Source organism: Cornus florida, unplaced genomic scaffold (assembly GCF_030987335.1).
Source record: "Cornus florida cultivar Cherokee Brave unplaced genomic scaffold, ASM3098733v1 CherokeeBrave_3.0.0_Hap2_Chr05, whole genome shotgun sequence".
Classification (NCBI taxonomy): Eukaryota; Viridiplantae; Streptophyta; class Magnoliopsida; order Cornales; family Cornaceae; genus Cornus; species Cornus florida.
The window spans coordinates 111,385,940-111,406,368 of NW_026775575.1; the positions used below are offsets into that span (position 1 = coordinate 111,385,940).

Genomic DNA, 20,429 nt, shown 5'->3' on the forward strand with positions numbered 1-20,429 from the left:
TATATAAAGCATGATATATGGAGTTAGGAAAATATAACCAAAAAAGACGTATACTTATAGAAAAGATGAGAGAGAACGGGTCAATCGGGTTAAAAGAGAAACAAGCAACTTTTTTGGAAAAGATGAGGGAGAGATAATGATGTTAAATGTTGTTAAAGTATGGTAAATTTTCCTTAATTAAAGAGAATGTGCAGTTTTCAAATTTTTTTTAAATCAGGTAGTTTAAAACTAGTAGTAGATATATTTTAAATGTCATGGATCAATTAGCGAATCCAACAGATAAGTTAGAAAATATAACTTATCATAAATTTAAAAGGATGAATTTTAGAATTTTTTATTATATTAATAGCGAATGAATTATTAAATTTATCCTTAATATCTACAATCGGGTTCACTATAATTTAACAACGATGTGAACGGAAAAAATACTGGAATTTTATTTTTTTCACTTAATAATTTTATAAATAAAACTATACAAGTAGAGTATAAAGTACTTCTTCCGATACTCGCCACCTATGAGTCATTTTTTAAAAACAATTTGGTTAGGTTATTTTTAAAATAAAATAAAAAATTCAAGTGGGAAAAACTAAAAATGTGAATCTTATTTCCCTTCTTTATTGAACACTATTCAAGTTGTCATCCATTCCACTCCACTTCATCCTCACTTGTAAAACAAAGATTATCTGTCCCTCATTTCCCTCTATCTCAATATAAATTTTAAGCACCTTTCGATACATATGTTAAGGATTGGTGCAGTTCTTAAAACAGTTCAAACAATTTAAAGATGATTAAAAAAATATTGTCCCATGAAATTGGATAGTTCAGTTCTTAAAACAGTTCAAACAATTTAAATATAATTAAAAAATAAAATGTTCTATGAACTTGAAGCTTTTTGTAACTCTTTATCTATGATAGTTTTAATCAAACAAAATTTTGAACTGATTTATGTACCTCAGTTCACATGGAATGGAAAACTCTCTCTTGCAAAACTGAAACAAAGCTGGCATTATGGTCATTGTTTTGTGCAATGAAGAAAACTCAGTCCAATACGCGAAGCCGAGACTTGAGTCCAAGCGAAGTAATAAACCTTTTCGATATATATATATATATATATACATATTCCGTAATCATTGGTGGCAATAGGGATTTCCTCCATGGATATTGGAGAAGAAAGCTTATGTATATAAAATCAACCTCTCCCCTCCAATTTACGCTATTGGTTGGTTTCTGTCATTTGATTCAAGAATTAATCTATCAAACTTTGATCTTCTTCCTTGCAACGAGATCATTTAAGAGTTCTATTGTTGCTTAATGTTTCATACTATATGCGTGATTAATTGCCTTTCATTCAATAATTGTTTTTCACAAAGTTTTTTTTCTAAATATATGTACACTTTCGGGTCTGGAATTGATGCTACAAGAACTCATTGTATGTATTCTCACAAGTATGATGCTCAAGTCACAAGAAAAAAAACTCCACATCAAGAGTAGAGAGTTCTCTAATCAGTAATCTGTAGAGGTCAGGACTAGTGAAGATTGACAAATGTTGACAGCAAAATTAGAAGACATTTATTTGTATTGTCCAGTTAAATATTGAGCAAAACTTAATAATTTCCCACTAAATGACAACAGATTCTAGGAGACATTAGAATGCATTTTACACATTTACCTCAATATCACCCTGCCTAAATCACTGGCTTGCAACACACGTAGACTCATAATCAACAGCTTGCCTCAGTGAAAATAATCAGGAAGGGCTTCAGGCATCAAAGATGATGAATGCTAATGGTTGATTTGCCACTGGAATCCCACGGTTTTGCTGCATATATAAACACACGCGTCTTCAGATTAAAAGCCGATGTGGGGAAAAGAAAAAGGGAAATAGCATAACAAAACAACTTCAAGCTAACCTTTGCAAGCAACTAAAAATCTTTTAGATGTTTCCCATCCAGAAGGTCAAAACTGAACTCGCAAGTGCTAACTAACAAATAGATTCAACTATTTGCCTTTCAGTATTTATCCATTCTATAATATCTGAACAATCTTCACGGTTGATGAAATGCCTTCACATGCAAAGAATCAATTAGCCCTTTGAGATGAATGATAAAACATGCTTCAATATTCAAAAACTTATACCTATTTCTAGTGCGATACGACTTTAGTGCCGATATTTCTCGGCGGTTAGATAAGTCTCTCTTCATGCTAAGTGATTCAGGCACAGTCAAATTCTCACTTTGGTCACGGTATGCATCGATAATAAAGTTGAGCACATTTTCCTGTAAAATTTGTGAATCAAAGTCAAATTCCCAGTTTGGTCACGGAATGCATCAATTATAAAGTTGAGCACATTTTTATGCAAATTTTGTTATACGTAAGCACAAGGGTATGAGAATGCCTGAGGCAAAAGAAATTAAGAAGCTCAATTCCTTCAGCATACAATACCAATTTTTCATAGCCATCTTAATTATCAGTGCCCAAATAGTGTGACTTGAACACCAATCAATTTCTAACACTTGCGCACCATGAGAACTAATAGTATTATTAAAGTAAAGAAATGTGAAACAGCAAGAACTTCTGTTAAAACCATTCCATTTTTTTTTTAGGAATACGTCGAGTGTTTCTCTTCATGCTGATCTGATAGTGAGTCATGGCTTGGTTGGCTGTCTATACATTATAGCAAGAGTAACCGGCAAGGACTTCATATAGCAGACCAAATTGTTAGGATAGGTCTTGTTGAGTTGTTTTAAAAGATTACTAGTATTCTTCTGAAGTTAATGATCTAAAATCCATTATATTTCCCGTGGCAGGGAGGGGGGACCCAATAACAATTCTACTTTGCATCATTTGCATCCCAATTGCTCGTGATTTAAGGGGAATCCTTGGATTGTTCTCTAGATGCTGTTCTTACTGCTAAAAAGCATCCCACAAAATCATAAAACCAGCCAAGAAAAGCCAAAGTTCCCAGAATACAACTTGTCAATTCTATCACTGGAAGACCACAGAAGAAAAATATTAAAAGTGATTGTAAAATGTTTTTCATGTCTGTATTTTCAAATGGAACTCCCATGCAGAAACAGGTGGTGATTTCTGTTGAGAACGTGTCTATGATTTATCAGATAACATGCTTCAATTATGACATTAGAAAACGAACAACAATGTTGATATGTATCCCACATTAGTCCCACAGAGAGAGTAATTAGGTGGAAATGAGCTTGTGTTCAAAAAATCTGAAAAACAGAACTCACAAACGGATAAAATATGAAGGCATAACCGTATAAAATGATCAAAAACAAAACCAGAAATTTTATTTTATATTACAAAATTCAAAAGAAAGGTGCATTTAAGGAAAACTATTGAAATTTATCCTCAAGGAAGGTAAAACGAAAAATTACTAAATCTTTTTTAATAAAACCAAATTAATAGACGGCTGAAAAAATATTGAATAATAGCAGATATCTATGAAAAACAAAAAAACAAAAAAAAGAAAGAAAGAGAAATTACAATATAAAGACAAGAAGGTTGAAATAAGGTAATGATTTATTGATTGATAAAATGCAGATCAGAAAAGGCCAGGATAGAATGACTATTTTCTTCTTTTAGAAAATTTATAGCGGTCCTGTATCTAATGTAATTTCGTTTTTAATGATTGTTGGCTTTGGAGTCCACACTTAAGATCGCCTTCTTTGCTTGGACGTCTGTCTTGGGTAGGATTTTAACACGGGATAATTTGAGGAGGAGAAAGCAGGTGGTTATCAATCGTTGTTACTTATGTCGTCGCGATGAGGAGACAGTGGATCACCTTCTGTTGCATTGCAGTATGACCAGAGATTGTTGGGATATGATGATTGGGTTATTTGGGGTCCCCTGGGTTATGCCCTGTTCCTCTAGAGGGTTGATTGAGGCTTGGAGAGGTTTCTCTATTAGGGCGCTCATCCAGGATGCTTGGAGGGCTACCCCTCTCTGTGTTTGGTGGTGCATTTGGCTCGAGAGGAATCGGAGATACTTCGATGGCAAGGAGAAACCCATTTCTATGCTTAAGTTCTCTATTATTTCTACTCTCTTTTGTTGGGTCTCAGGGAGAGATTATCGTTCTGTTGAGGAGATTGTTATTTTTTTGGCCTCTTTGAAGGCTTGAGGCTTTTTATGGCCTTTTCATCTTGTTTCCATGGGTTTCGCACCCCCCTTTGAGCGTTTTTTATAAAATTCTTACTTATCAAAAAAAAAAAAAATAAATAAGTGAATGATTTAAAAGTATTGTGTATGGTGTTGTAACTTATACTGCCAATTATGGTGCTCATGGACCTTTTTGTTTCTTCAGAGAAACTTTTACTAAACAGTGACGCATGATAACAACGGCGGTGTTTTTACCATTGAAGATGTTTTAATTTCAGGCAACCACAGTTTTATCTCCCTCTGTTGTCATTATCGCAGGAAACAAGAATACCTCTTCAATGTTGAAAAAAAGGATTTGCTCGTCATTAAGCCCTCAACATTAAAGTAGAAGTACATGAATTCACCCAAATATCAACCATGTAGTGCCATATTGAGTTCACTCGGGCACATATGCATATTCGTGTGTAATGATTTGTTATATAATTTGAGCTAAAAATGTGAGAAAAAAATGACATACCAGCGGTCTAGAAGCATCAATCCAATGATAAATGTCCTCATTGCGAAACCATGTCAACTGCCTTTTAGCAAAATTTCTGCATTAAACAACACTAATTAATATTAAATGGAAAATAGCATGACAAAATTTTTAAAAATACATTGTATTGTACAAAATATATGCTTTATGGATGAACACAGAGAAATGATTTCCAGGCAGTACATAAAGTGATAATTAAATATTCAATTTCAAAAGTTAAAGAGAAAAAAAAAAATGTTTGAACACCCATTCAAACAAGCATATCAATTAAATATCTGATCAACGCAACAGTCTTATCTGAACAACATGAAACCTGGTATATAAATCATTTTTAAATTATATGTGAATTTGAAAAAAAAAAAAAAAAAAAAAAAAAAAAAAAAATGGAAAAAAACACATTACCTAGATGCTTTCTGAAATTCAGATAAAAACCCATAAAAGTCTCTTGTAGAACTCCCTCCTCCCTGTTCTCGACACTTAACCAAGTATTCCATAGCCTGAAAGCATCATACAAAGACAAACAACCTTTACCATTAAGCAGTAAAATATGTAAATGACAATTCAAAGTTGCAAAATTAGAGAAATAGTAAAATTAGCAAAATGAATGATATGATTTGGTCAAAGAGGTTATGCAATCAATATTCTGAACAATGAGATAAGTACTGTACCTCTTCCATCAAGATGAAAAAGAAACAAACTAAGCAAACAACCATTGATTGCAAATTAAGCAAGGGAAAAAAATCTAAGACATACTTGTCGATAACCAATAGCTCGAGTTGCAGAATTAGAATTTGGCAGAAGACCAATATCAAGAAGCCATCTGGCCTCTGATAAAATCCCATCACCTCCTGCAATCAGAAGTCACTGTCAAGATGATATATAAGCTAAACGTCAATAATAGAATTTTCCACCAATCGCGCAGTCAAAAGCCTCTATCAAATATAAAATACAAGTCAAATGTAAAATGATACAACTTTTTTTTTTTCCTAGTTGGTACTCACACACACTTGTCTCTTCTGAGACTTGAACCTCTGACCTCCCTTTGGGAGGTAAGAGGCTGATACCGCTAGGCCACTGGCCCGTTGGTACAACTTAGACTACTATATGGCCATTCAGAGGAGAAGGAATTTGCAAAGACTGATATGTAATTATGTATTAAACAATTGCAATAAAGCTAAATACTGCTCATGTTGGAATTCAATCAATTCAAAAATATTAGTTCATAACAGATTATCATTGTTGCAAGTATATAGAAATAAGAAACTTAGCAGCAGGAGATATCTGAAATCTGCAAGGCAATAAACATAGACGGAAACAGTGAATTCAAGCCTTCCTATACACCATGTCCATTCAATCTAATAGAATAAATAGAAGAGAGAACCCAGAAACAGAACTTGAAAAACTAATATCAAGGGCCGTGAAAATTCACATAAAGAGCTGAGCAACTACGTGCTTAATACTCAACACAGTCTTAAAATCAATCAACACCTACAGATTAAATCAACATATATACTAGAACACTTCCCAAAAATTCTTAACTATAAGTTCATTAATAGAATACAATATCAGAGATTTCTGACCTAAATCTAATATTCTGTACAAGCTTTTCAATACAGTACAATGTACATTATGAGAAACATGAGTTCAGAAATACAAAACAAGTGATGAGATTGGACTATAGAAGAAATAAGATAAATAACGAACGTGTGAGGGGAACACTAGGTATAGATCCTATAAATGATATAATTAGGCAAAGTAGACTTAGTTGGTATGGTCATATTCAATGTAGGCCCGATGATGCACCTATAAAAAGAGGAAGAGTTGTTGTGTAGAAGGTAAGTGACCACTTGTGGGATGAAGTAATAAAAAGGATTTTGAAAATTCCAAATTTAAGAGTGGACATGGTATATAATAGGAAAGAATGGAAAAAGAGAATTCATGTGGCCGACCCCAACTCTATGGGATGAAGGCAAGGACAATGATGATGATGAAGTGATGAGATTGGACCTAGGAAGCACGGACACTCCAAAATGGGCGAAGAATCCGTGTCCGACACGTGTCGGACACGGACACGCGTCGGACCGCCCCGACACGTGTCGGACACGCCAAAAAACGTGTCTGGAATTTTTTTATTTTTTTTAATTTTCGGACACGGCTCGGACACGGCTCAAACAGCTCGGACACGGCTCAGACAGCTCGGACACGGCTCAGACACGGCTCGGACACACTTTTCTGGATTTTTTTTTTTTTTTTTAATTTTTAATGCTGATATGTTAATTTTTTTTTTTTTTTAAAAAAAATTTTAATGCTGATATGTTCTATTTTTTGTTTTGTACTACCCTAAAGATGCTGATATATATATGTACTAACCTAAAGATGCCACAATTCGCCGTGTCCGTGTCCTAAAGATGCTGATATATATATATACTAACATATCAGTGATATATATATATATTCCAACCTAAACATATCAGTGTTTTTTTTTAAAAATTATTAATGCTGATATATATATATATATATATATATATATATATATATATATATATACTATTCGCCGTGTCCGTGTCCTAATTTTTTTGGATTTGCCGTGTCGCCGTGTCCGTGTCGTGTCGTATCCGTGTCCCGTATCCGTGTCCGTGCTTCTTAGGATTGGACTCAAAAAAGATTTTGAGAGTTAAAATCATAAACAACAGACTAACAACATTGAAATGCATTGAGAGTAGTATCTGAAGAAGAGGTTGAAACCCCAAACAGAACTGACAATGACTCATTACCCATACTAGCTAAATATGTGATAATAAATTGTTTTCGGAAAGGAAAAGCAAACTGGAGGCACTCTATATTCACTAATTGTAGATTTGAACAAACACTGACATAATTTGCTAAAGAGCGTTCCTCTGTAACATAAATAAACACTAAAAAAGAAGTATTTTCCATATTTTGAAGTATAATGTTTCAAATACAATGACTGGCTAATCTAAGACAAATTGGAAGAGTAAATTCTAGGGTTGAGCTCTAAAAAAGTGGGAAACAAAATAAGAGTGGCCATGACATTGTTTACCTAAAAGCATATCTTCACACCGGAAATCAATCGATCGATAGAGATCCAGCCGTTGGCTTGACAGGAAAAAACAAATGAACTCATAATCCAATTCTTTTGAGTTACTGTCCTTGAGTCCATCAGCAGAAGTGTTGCTGGCAGGAGGGCTGTCTGTAACAAGGGAATCAAACTGTTCCCTGAAAGAATCATATGGCACACGAAAGGCAGATGGAGGTGACCCACTAGACTGCAAAGTGACAGAAAAAATTAAATAAATAAACAACGGATAAGTGTCCTTGAAAATACGATTTAATATCTCTACATTTCAAAAAGTGCAGCTCATAAGAACACTAGAGACTAATACTCTAAACTAAACCAAACTAGAATTGAAAAGAAATGCAAGGGCAATCTATCAGTTCATTGTTGAATTTTGAATTCCTGATGCAAAATCGCATATTAAGCAAAAAATAATTTCAATAAATTATAGCTAGACAGAGAGAAGAGGGATATTACTCAACAGTTCATAAATCTAGCTAAAAAACTTAACTAACCTTAATGATTTCAAGACTGCGACGTAAACGATACCAATCATTGGCAGCTAAAGATTGGGCCCTCGGATCACCAGCTTTAACCACCAACTGCACAGCTTCATCCCAGTCACCTTTCATTTGCAAATCTGCAAGCTCTGAATACACTTCAGAAGTAACCTCACGCGAGGCTTTTGGGACATCTGGCTTCCCATATATGAACCTTACATATCAAAAAAGGTATCATGGTTTTAATGTGCTATGTAAGTTGGTTTATTAATCGAATTTAGATATAATAATCCAATCACATGTCATGCCAACAGAGATATTAGCATAGAAAAAGTATTTATTACAAATAACACCAATATCAAATCGTGAAAAAAAGGAAAGCCATGTCTTCAGACTCTGCACCAAACTTCAATCAATTCCATCTATATATAACCCAAGCTAACTTGATTTTAGTTGGTAATTCAAGGGTGATCCAACCTACAACTGGGGGAAAAAAACCTGGAGCGCATTGCTCAAATCATTGGTCTGGTACTAGATGTAGCTTTTCCACCAGAGCCAAGGGATCGTTGAGTTTCTACCGAACTATGTAGGGCATTCAGGTAGACTCTGCACTGTCACTGCTTTGTATTGAGCTTTACATGATAATTTCTTTAAGGAAATAACCAAAATAGCTTACACTACTAAGTAATTTGGGTTCTTCAAAGTGATTTGTCTTGCTCATCATTAGACATTTGGGAAAATGCTAACTTATTCAATTACTATCAATCGAGAAAGGAATGCCCATCCCATCCTATACCATACCTTCCCTCTTTCTCCCAAAACACCATGATCTCAATGAAAGTACGAGATCGTTTGGATCTCAAGCTTATATTTCTTCAGTTTGTCTTGCTCATTCATCAAGATCCTCCTAAAATGATGCAAAACAGAAGAATACCTTATATGTAGGGGAAAATTACACCTTACCTCCCCTCTAGATAGGGAAAATTACACAACCCTCCCCTGAGTTTTAGAACATTACACTTAACCCCCTCTAGATTGCAACTTCATAACAAACTGACCCCATGCCGTCAGTTTCACTGATGGTCAACCGCAGTCAACTGTGATGTCATCAAACTAAATTTTCAAAAAGACAATTTTGCCTTTATAATATGTGAAGACAAATTTTCCCTCAAATGAACATCTAATTTTCTTGTATTAACCACTTTCTCTCTAAAACACAAGCCCCTCTCTCAAGGATTGTTTCTTTCTAACTCTTTCTCTCTCTAAAAACACAAACCCCTCTTTCTAAGATTGTTTCTCTCTATAACACACTCTCTCTCTCTCTCTTCCTTCCACCGCACCAGCCACTGTCACCACTGCCTTCTGTTTCTCTCTCTTAAACGCACAACACACAAACACAATCTATCAACAACTCACCCTCTCTCTAAAACTCTCCCCAATCTAAAACTCACACATACATAATCACTGGACGCTCCCATCTCTATCTTAATTCACCATTAGTCTAGGCCCATCACTGTCATCATGTTTCTGAATGCATGTTTTTGGTCAAACCAGTTTGGGGACATAAAGGCCATCAGTTACCTGCTTTCATGAAAGCGCCTCTCGGCGATAGTTTCTTGATCTATAAGTATTCATTGGTTGAAAATGGTTTTATTGTATTTTATTATGTTTAATTTAGGGAAATTTGACCAAATCAAACTCTAACAGGATTGATTATGTAAAATATAATTCACAGGCCCTTTGAATTCACCAGAGTCTCTACAACCCTGTTAATGGTCCATGGTTTTGTCTATATAAATATATACACAGACACTTATATATATAAACACTGTGATTAAAATTTTAAAATTATTATTTTTAGTTCGGTCAATATGGTAAATTATCAAACTTCATTTACTACGTCTGTCACTTTTTTTTTTTTTTTTTACTACGTCTGTCACTTAAAGGGGAGGTAAGTGTAATTTTTCAAAACTTAGGGGAGGTCCATGTAATTTTCTATTTTTCCCTAACTAGAGGGGAGGTAAGTGTATTTTACCCTATATTTAATAGTTACTAAGATAACATAAATAGGAGTGACATATATATATATATAAGCAGTGCAATTGCATCATTGTAGGTTCCATGTGAAAAGGAAGAAAAATGTGGTTCTGAAATCTATTTTAACCTCTGCCTTGGCAAACTAATGTAAAGCTATTTACATTTTTGAGGTTAAAAGTCAATATGATACAATATTGGCTCTGTACATTGCTTTACCAAAAAGGGGTCGAAACAACGAGGAAGACTCTTTCCTCTTATCTACCAGAGTAAGAGATTATCCTGTCACAGAAAGACTCGCCTGGTCAGCATTGACGATCAATGTGATTTCTTTATCTAGTTGTAAGGACTCTTGGGATGTTCTTCACTTCTTTTAGGGGTAAGGGTTTCTTCCTGTCCTCATCATGTAATTCTCATTGAAATTTATTCTGTGTACGATTATAAAAAAATCAGCGTTTTGATGAAAATAGTTTCAGCAAAGGAGGAGTATGGGATGTAACACAATTGGATGAGAATCCATAGATTGAAACAATGAAGTTGAATTGAGGCTAAAAATTACTCATCCTTTTAACTTCTGATTTATCTATGAAAGAGACTCTTTGGATGCATCAGGCATAGACAGAAAGGCCACAGAAAAATTCTCAGATGATTAAAAATACTCAGAGAATTATGAACTTCTCAAGGGTCCAAAGGTTTCTAATGATTCGCACCCTCTCTTGTGTTACTAGTTCAATAAATAATTAACATATAAGTGAAGCTCATTTATACAGGAGATGCGGAGACTTACCACCGTAGGTACAATCCAGTCCCACCAGTAACTATTGGAACACGCCCACCATCAAGAATATCTTTTGTAGCTTGCCTTGCATCCTCAAAAAATTGCCCAACAGAATACTCTGTGTACATAATGTCAAGTTTTCATCAATAGAATGAAAAATTAAACGCATCAAAAGATTCAAAACAGAATCACCAAACCCCAAGAGATATAGAATCAATAAAACCCACTTTTGCATTCTGCTCTCCATATTCTAACATGGCATGAACGCGAATGACTCCAATAGGCTTGATTGAATTCACACATACCATTATATGTGTCCTTTCACAAGATTAATCTGCTTAATTGTCTGTAAGTTTTTTCCTCACCAAAATCCTCTACAGGGTTATTCCTTAGTATATGTACATATGTGTAGGAAAATACCATGGAATGGTCCTTATCAAAGATGAGAAACATGAAAACGAGTGAAGAAAAATTCCTGCCGCTACCACTGTAGCACCATATATAAGAACCAAAATAGGAGTAGGCCCTTCCATGGAATCAGATAACAGTATATGAGGGGAATAGTGTAACTCAGATCTTACAAAGGGGGATGGGGGGTATACTGCAGCCTTGCTAAATACATCGCCCAAATCCTTCTCCCTCCCTCCCAACACCAACATACAGATATTTCCAATCAGAAATAGGAGATCTTGATTCTTGTGTTTTCCCACCGGAAAAGAGAGAGAGAGAGAGGGTAGAAAAACCATTGAACTCAAAATATTTCCAAAAATCAAAGGGTCGTAAGATATATATTGCCAATTTTCATGGTGCAACTATGTTATTCCACAAAGGGAAACATTGAGAAATATGTAAAAATTTGCTTCAATTTTTTGTTATGTCGTAAAAGAATTGTTTCAACATAATAGAACCCAAGTATGACAGAAAGACCTACGTGCATTGTGATAGAAGTGTAGGTATGTAAAAAAAAAATTGTCAAACATGTATGATGTGTTAACAATGAAAGACAAGAAAGAATTTGCTTTTATATCTAAAGAGTTATAGAATAATCATAATAATTTATGTTGTCTTCACGGAAAAATATGGACTTGTTAAGCAGAAAAATCTAGAGTATCTTGAAAGGTTGTTTACTTACAACCTCTTAATGATATATAGGTCAATTATATGCATATGATTAATTCCAACATAATACCTAAACAAAAACTTTTTTAATGCATTATGGAGGAATCAATGGAGAAAATCTTCAATATGATCAAATGAAGCTTTTAAAAATCCTTCCAAAGTCTTATAATAATACATTGATTTACCAAAAACAAGTGAGCAGGCGAGAGAAAGAGAGAGACAGAGAGAGAAGCATGCTCAGGAAAGATTTTTTAGAGACTTAAAAGCCTTTCATGCTTTCAACGAAATCAATATTTACGTGCTACAACACAAACACAAAATATATCATAAATAAGATATATTCTGGAAATTATATAGGTTCCCTTAGAATTACAATTTGCATGATATTTAGGACCACATCTATATAACTAGACTGCAATATAAACAGTTGGTTCTGATCTTTAAAGCTTTTCATCTTTCTCCATAATAGAACCTCTCTATAACCTAAAGTTAGTGAAGTATTACATTAAAGTAATTTACCTTAAAGGTAAACAACATCATAGTTAGAACCTAAGTCACATAGAGCGGGAACGGGAGTGAGAGCAAGAGCGGGAGTGCAAAGTCTAAAATATTTGAGAGCGGGAACGGGAGTGAGAGCAAGAGCGGGAGCGCCAAAGTCTAAAATATTTGAGAGTGGAAACGGGAGTGAGAGCAAGAGCGGGAGCGCCACAGTCTAAAATATTTGAGAGCAGGAGCGTCTCGAGAGTGTCTGCATATATATATATATATATTATGTATACTTATCCCATTATATCAATTTATTGAAAATGATTTTCTCTGCATTTTTATAATTAATAGAAATTGCCTTTTGATAATCTATTTAGAATTATATATAATACAGTGAATTTTTAAATTTGAAACAAAAAGTTGCAAGATAGTTAGATGCACCAGTTTACCAGTTTACCTTGTATAGAATGTAATTTTGTATTCATTTACTTGTAACCAAATCTTGGGAATGTCTCTAGCCAGGGAAGTGTGATGCACGCACCCGTCATGGCCATTGGATGGATAACTGAGGGAAGGGAAGTGGAATACACGCACAGACATTACAACCATTGAATGAATAACTGAGGGAATCTCATGACAGGTGGTTACTAATGAAGGGATTCGTTTGAATACGCTTTGTCAAAACTTGAATTCGCAAATTCAGAAAATTGAATTCGCAAATTTTCATCGAATACGCCCTCAATTCACAAATTCTCGCACGGAGCGCAAAACAGTCCCCCTACTCCACGAATTATGTGACTTAGGTTAGAACACTCATGCACTTCACCAATTGCATATCGCTAAAACATCAACTAGACCAAGCAAGCCAGCCTTGTTGCTTGAAATTAGTTGCGGATGTCTGCTGTCCTTCACCAGTATATAAACCCAAAGCATAAATATAACTGATATACTGGTATTTTATTTTTTCAGACACCTTCCATATTAATGGTCGTCAATCTGAATGGTCTTATCAAAATGGTCCTTCAATACAATGTGTATAAATAAATTTAAGGGTAAAGTACAGAGACACTCCCCGAGGTTTGGGGTAAGGACACGTAGATGAAAGTTTGCCTATTTTTGGACAACCACACCCCCCTTGTGAAAATTGTCATCCAAACAGAACTTAAAACATGTGAAAAGTCTATTTTACCCTTCATTATTTTATTAATTTTAATTATAAAATATCAAAATAATTAAATGACCAAATTACCCTTTTCATCTCTCTCTCTCTCTCTCTCTCTCTCTCTCTCTATATATATATATATATATACACACACACGCACAACCACACAACAGTCACCACCACCCCCAACCCAGACCCGAAAGCTTCGGCCATGACACCACCTCCACACCTTCCAACCACCGGCCGGTGACCAATGTCTATCCATCGGACTCAGTTATTAGCAGTGTAGGCGGAGGCTAGTGTAAGAATAAGGTAAGCCTCGATGGATCCGGTTCAATCACACAAATTATTGAATTGCAGAATCAAGCTTGATTCTTCTTTCTTGTTGGCACGAGTTATGTGTCCTCTTCTGTTCTGCTTTCAAAAGTGGAAAATCTTGAAGAAAACATTCAAAGTCAAGGCAAGCTTTGGATCCCTAAAGACCCACACCTCCGCTTGTAAAACCTTCACCCGATCGACTTTGATGAATGATTCCTTCTTGAAGCGAAAGAGCAGGAGAGCAAAGAAAACGAGCATAGTGAAAACTCCTTCAAATCTCAAGACATCCTATTTGTACTTGCAAAACTTGGAGGAGAAGTGAAACCTTTTTGAGTCATCTCCCAATCTAACCAGTTGGCTGGTCTTTGGAATTGTTTGATTGTAACCATTGGGGCTGGATATCAAAAGTGAAATTGGGGCTTTCTCCTCGGATTCTAGGGCCACAGCATCGCTGCCCCCTTCCATTCCTCATTTTCACGGGGAAACTAGATCCAAGTAGTCAAGGATCTGGACAGATATATATATATATATATATATATATATATATTGGTGGTTTGGGTTAGGGTCTGAAAGAGGGGAAAGAGAAGAAGAGGGTAAGGATTTTTGGTTTTTCAGATGGGTTTTACCACATAACCCATTTAAACTTATTTGATACAAGGGTATTTAAGTAAATTGTATTTGTCAATTTTATATCAAAGGATAATAAAGTCAATTCACTATTGTCAGGGTGTCTTTGTCAATTTTATCAAACTTAAGGGGGTGTGATTGTCTAAAAGTAGGACAACTTTCATCTACCTGTCCTTATGCCAAACCTCAGGGGGTGTTAGTGTACTTTACCCTAAATTTAAAAAAAGCATATGTCCCTAAATTAGCTTTCAATGCAAAATATCATTATGGTACATACTATCTGGTCTAGTGAGCAACATACCTTCAGATGGGTGCAATATGTCAATCAAATGGTGTGGTACTTCCTGCAAAACGATATTATAAATTTTTTAAAACAATGACAATTACATTCACAAAACTTGTAGTCAAGTTCCAATTGCTGAATCTAGACCAGGCAAGATACCATGAGCAGCATCAAATCTCATCTCAGTCTTGATAAATATCTAATGAGAAATGATAAGCTTATTCAACTGATTTTTTTCCCCTAATGCAGGAAAAAGAAAGAGCAAAGACAAGAAGTTGAAAATTTCATCACATTTAAATGAATGATTCCCCTCTATTATAAAAAAGAACTTACCAGAGAACCCTAGATGCAATGCCACACTCCAACTGTCCAAAATGGTTATATTAACGTGGTAATATGGGTTATTTTTTCAGTTGAAAATGATAATATAACTATCCATTCAAGGAAAACAAAAACTTAAAGCCACAAGTCACTCGTGTTTAAAAAGTAGAATAATCACTTAATCAGATATTGAATTACTTACTCTTGTTGAGCAAGGACTGTCAGTCAAGTGCCTCTAGAAGTGACTATTTTTGGCAGAAAAAGGCAACATAGAAATACATCATCCAGAGCCATGTCATTATGATTGTTCAAGACCACCCCTCCTTTAATTATTTTCTGGCTCCATCACTGACCCCATGCAACTGATAAAGATTGATTTTCGAAAAACCAGCTTTTGCAAAGGTCAATTTCTTGATAAGCAAAATATGCAATGGCCAAGGATAATCATCTTAGTTGGAAATTATCGATGGCATGGTGACAATTACAGCTGACTTATTGATAAATCAAACCCTAATCATGCAAGAACTAAAATCATTTTTCTAATACTGAGTTATGTGACACTGAAGAAATTGGATGTATCTTCACAAAAGAAATTCAGCAGTTATGCTGAGGATTCACTTCATTTGACGAGGGCCTTAGAAGATCTAGAGCCAAAGTAACAGGTAAAGAGGAAACTGAATATACAAGAGCATTAACCAAGCTCTACAGAAGATGTAAGAATCTGCTATTTTTTAAAAATCCCAGAACGAGTTCAAAGCATATACTTCACTTATGGATAGGCAGTTTTCCCAGATTAAAGTAATAAAAGTCCATAACATCAATTAATAAAAGTCCTGATGATCATAATATATTGAAGTATAAATACAAATCAAGAATATAGTTTGCTTTATTTCTATAAGTACCTTTCTTTCACTCAATGAAGGTTTTGCAGATCCAACATCAAGACCTCGATATACCTATGTCACGAGTGAAGTGATCCAACTTTAGCATCCAACAGAGAAAATAATAAATAAATAATAATAATAATAAATTATATAATAAAAAAAATAATAAGCTACAAAAATAGGTCATTATGCAGCATACGTGATAGACAGTATCAGTCAATAACAATTAGGCAATGCCATGTAGATTGTTATGCGAACAAGTATTAAGTATCCACTGTACTGCCCTTTTTTGTTAGTTGACGTAAATCAACTCCTTTTTCTTGGATGGGTTTTATGGGTTTCTAAATAAGAAACTAGGTACGTCCTTAATCGCAGTTTCGAATTAATATTCAAGAGGTAATTTTCTTCCCTTTTACTCAATGTCCTAAGGAACCAAACAGAGGATAATGAAGTGAACGGTGATTCGAGAACTATCTAACCTGGACTGAGTCCGCACTGACGATCTCTCCGTTGAGCCGCTTCGCGAGCTCCAGAGCGAGCCTGCTTTTTCCGGCACCGGTGGGCCCGGATATCACAATAACCTTCTCCTTCTTCTTCGGCGCCACGGAGACGGAGCAAGTGGTGGTAAATAGCCGGCGGTTGCGACGGCAGCGGAAAGAAGGCGAAGATGGTCCGAGTAGAGGAGTCTCAGCGGAGTACGGAAGGCGTAGGCAACACGCACGAATGACTCCGATACCACTAATCATTTTTCGGCAATGATCGTGGAAGAGAGAGGGAGGGTGTGATTTTGAGTTGGGAAATTCAATTTCACGCACACTCCAACTCTGGTTATTGAGTTGGATTTCTTGAATACAGATATTTAAATTAGGAATAGGGATACCTTAAATTTCCCGAAAAAAAAAAAAAAAAAAAAATAGGGATACCTTATCCCAAAAAGAAATTAGGGACAGTGAAAAATAAAATAAAAATACGGATAGGAATGTTGAAAGGAGAGAAAGCTACAAATTACAAGAATCTTTTTTTTTTTTTAGGTAAAAGAAATTACAAGAATCTTCCCTTCCACTTTATTTTAATTTTTATATAATTAAAGTGACAAATAAAAATGGGGTGCAATTATATTTTTTATAATAATTGTAGAGTGCATATGTATTTTGTAGAGTAATAATATTATTTTATTCTATAATAGAAATGGTGTATAAGTTATGAAAAGTGAAGTGCGATTAATTATCAGTTATTTGAAGAAAAATAAGAGGAAAAAATTTGAAAAATGAAAAATTTGTCTTTGGTAAGAAAAGGTGGAGGGAATAGAGTCCAAGAGAAAGGATAAATGAGTTGATAATTATTTGTTTTGTTCTTATTTTTTATATTTTTTCTCCATTATTTTTTTCTCAAGTTAATTTTATATTTTGATATACATTTATTGCAATAGTTTTGTATCTTAATTCTCAAATCCCTAGTCAAAATTTTGAAACTGATAAAAAAAAATAAAAGAAAAGAAGAAAGAAAATAAAATTTCTAGCACTATCCTCACTTTTTCTTTTTTTTTTTCTTTTCTCTTTGATATCATCTACTTTCCCTCCTTAGTATACCAAACACAATTTTACTATTATAAAATTTTTAATATTTGACCATGATACCAAACTTGACCTCACCAACCGGTAGTTGCATGGAGTGATTCTGAAATTCTTGAAACCCAAGAAACACCTCCAAATAACAACCATAATTAATCTCAATTTTCAAACATGGAGTAAAATACAAACAGTATCATCTTCATCCACCACATCTAAATGACGACACAAGCCTCGCCGGATCGACGGATCCAATTGCTCTTCCCTGTAGCACTAGCTTCTCTCCTGATCCTAGGAACTGCAAGAATCATCCTAGACAGTTTGAAGAACAACCGAAGCCAATTTCTATGGCAGGAGAGCGAAAAGCATAGAGTAGTGAGACTGCCGATTAATATTTCCGGCGACGAAATCATCCCTGAAGGGTGCAATATTTTTGAAGGGCAATGGGTATGGGACAATGTCTCATTTCCACTTTATACAGAAGAGAGTTGCTCTTACTTGGTCAAGCAAGTCACTTGCCAGAGGAATGGGAGACCTGATTCTAACTATAAAAATTGGAGATGGCAGCCTAATGCATGCAAACTACCAAGGTAACCAAATTGTTTTTAGGGCAAGTTTGGGTGTTCTATGAAAATCATATACCAATTGTTTGTTGTTCCAACTGCCATTGCCAAGTGAAATGGAATGATTTGTGGGGTCATTCCAAACGCGCCTTAAGGGGAGTTTATGATTTTTTTTTTTTTTTTTTTATTAAGATGTTTCTTTCATTTATAGGTTTAATGCTCTGAAGTTATTGGAGATATTGAGGGGCAAACGGCTGATGTTTGTAGGAGACTCGATACAGAGAGGCATGTTTGACTCAATGGTCTGTTTGGTACAATCTGTAATTCCTGAGGGAAAGAAATCCCTTCAAAGAATTCCTCCTAGAAAGATTTTCACAGCTGAGGTACATCAACTTACCTGTCATCTGGTTAATTGCCTTGTAAATGAGCAACTTTTATGTTTAGACAACATAATATATATATATATATATAAGTATCGTGTGTTTATTTCAGGAGTATGATGCATCAATCGAGTATTACTGGGCTCCCTTCATAGTTGAGTCTAATTCGGACCATGCAACAAATCATACTGTCAAAAGGCGGCAAGTTAATCTTGATTCTATATCTAAGCATGGCAGAGAGTGGGAAGGAGTTGATATTTTGGTATTTGAAAGCTATGTATGGTGGATGTACAAGCCTTTGATCAACGCAACGTGAGTATTTAGACGTCTACACTTAAAATTAATAAAAATGCTTATATCAGAATGTGATTTTCCACTTTATTTGTGGCTTCTGCTTTTGCAGATATGGATCTGCCCAGAGTGTCCAAGAATTCAATGTAACCACTGCATACAGATTGGCTTTAGAAACATGGGCAAACTGGATAGAGACCAGTGTTAACCCTCGTAACCAAAAGCTCTTCTTCATGACCATGTCTCCAACTCATCTGTGGTGAGTCTCAAAACAAACTTTGGTTCTTCGAGAACATTGAAAAGTTTTGACTATGTCTACCAGTAGAATCTTACGAAAATTTTGATTTTCAGGAGCTGGGAATGGGAGCCTGGAAGTGATGGAAACTGCTTCAATGAGTCGCACCCCATTGAAAGACCATACTGGGGAACTGGTTCAAATCTTGATATCTTGAGAATAGTGCGAGAAGTGTTAAAACAAGTAAAAATTGATGTCACATTGCTGAATATTACCCAGTTATCAGAGTTCCGGAAAGATGCTCATACATCAATTTATGGTGAACGCAAAGGGAAGCTCTTGACAAAAGAACAAAGATCAGATCCACAAACTTACGCTGATTGCATCCACTGGTGTTTACCGGGAGTGCCTGATACATGGAACCAGATTTTGTATGCACACTTGATTCAGGATTATCGCATTCTTTGATATAAACTAGGGAAATAAACACAACCCAAAGCTCTTATAAATCAAAGGAGTTGTGTCTGTATATTAATATTGAGCTTTGTTTTTGTGCGTGCGCGTCTGTGGTGGCTGCTCTACAAAAGACTACACGAATTCTTCCACCAGGTCCTGGCTGAACTTAGAAACAGGGTGTTGCTTTACTTCTCTGTATTGTGTAGGTATGAGGCTCAGGCAAGGTTGGTAGGTTGGGTTCTTGTTGATAATTAGGACCTAGTTCTTTTCCTAGAATGCAACCACACTACTGAAGATTTTATTTCCAAACTTATGCAAAGTTCTCCACAAATACAGGTGGAACCATTTCCAAAATTGAGCAACCCAAGTAATAAGTGATCTTATTCTTGCATAATTTTATTTTAACAAGAACAAGATCAGAGACCAGGAGGAAACAGGCATTGTTTAGAACTCCCAAAATGAAGCATTGGTTAAGACTAAACAATTCTATGGACTTCTACGATTTTGACTAGAGAGGATGCTACCTCCTCAAAATTAGAAAAAACATTAGTGTTTGATTATCAAATATTCTGTAGAATATTAATTGGGGTAGTACCACAGAGGGGTAGTACATTGGATTAAAGTAATAGCATGTGTTAAAAGCTTTAACGACGCACGTAAATTATCCATATCATGGTTTCGATATGTAAGAGCAACTTGC

The 20,429-nt window shown here is 35.1% G+C and overlaps 2 protein-coding genes across 2 annotated transcripts; one reads left to right on the plus strand and one right to left on the minus strand.

Moving 5' to 3' along the window:
• Positions 1 to 1,412: 1,412 nt before the first annotated feature.
• On the minus strand, positions 1,413 to 17,081 carry LOC132308601 (tRNA dimethylallyltransferase 9). The gene is made up of 12 exons (XM_059806724.1): positions 16,716 to 17,081; positions 16,255 to 16,308; positions 15,050 to 15,092; positions 11,046 to 11,154; positions 8,240 to 8,438; positions 7,710 to 7,935; positions 5,402 to 5,496; positions 5,051 to 5,145; positions 4,631 to 4,706; positions 2,137 to 2,276; positions 1,911 to 2,063; positions 1,413 to 1,819 (listed from the first exon to the last, which is right to left on the minus strand). The coding sequence occupies exons 1-11, from the start codon at positions 16,980 to 16,982 to the stop codon at positions 1,982 to 1,984; spliced, it is 1,386 nt and encodes a 461-aa protein (XP_059662707.1). The 5' UTR covers positions 16,983 to 17,081; the 3' UTR covers positions 1,413 to 1,819; positions 1,911 to 1,981.
• A 692-nt stretch (positions 17,082 to 17,773) lies between these two features.
• LOC132308602 (protein trichome birefringence-like 31) lies at positions 17,774 to 20,100 on the plus strand. The gene is made up of 5 exons (XM_059806725.1): positions 17,774 to 18,394; positions 18,579 to 18,750; positions 18,860 to 19,059; positions 19,151 to 19,297; positions 19,390 to 20,100. The coding sequence occupies exons 1-5, from the start codon at positions 18,024 to 18,026 to the stop codon at positions 19,739 to 19,741; spliced, it is 1,242 nt and encodes a 413-aa protein (XP_059662708.1). The 5' UTR covers positions 17,774 to 18,023; the 3' UTR covers positions 19,742 to 20,100.
• The last annotated feature ends 329 nt before the right edge of the window (positions 20,101 to 20,429 follow it).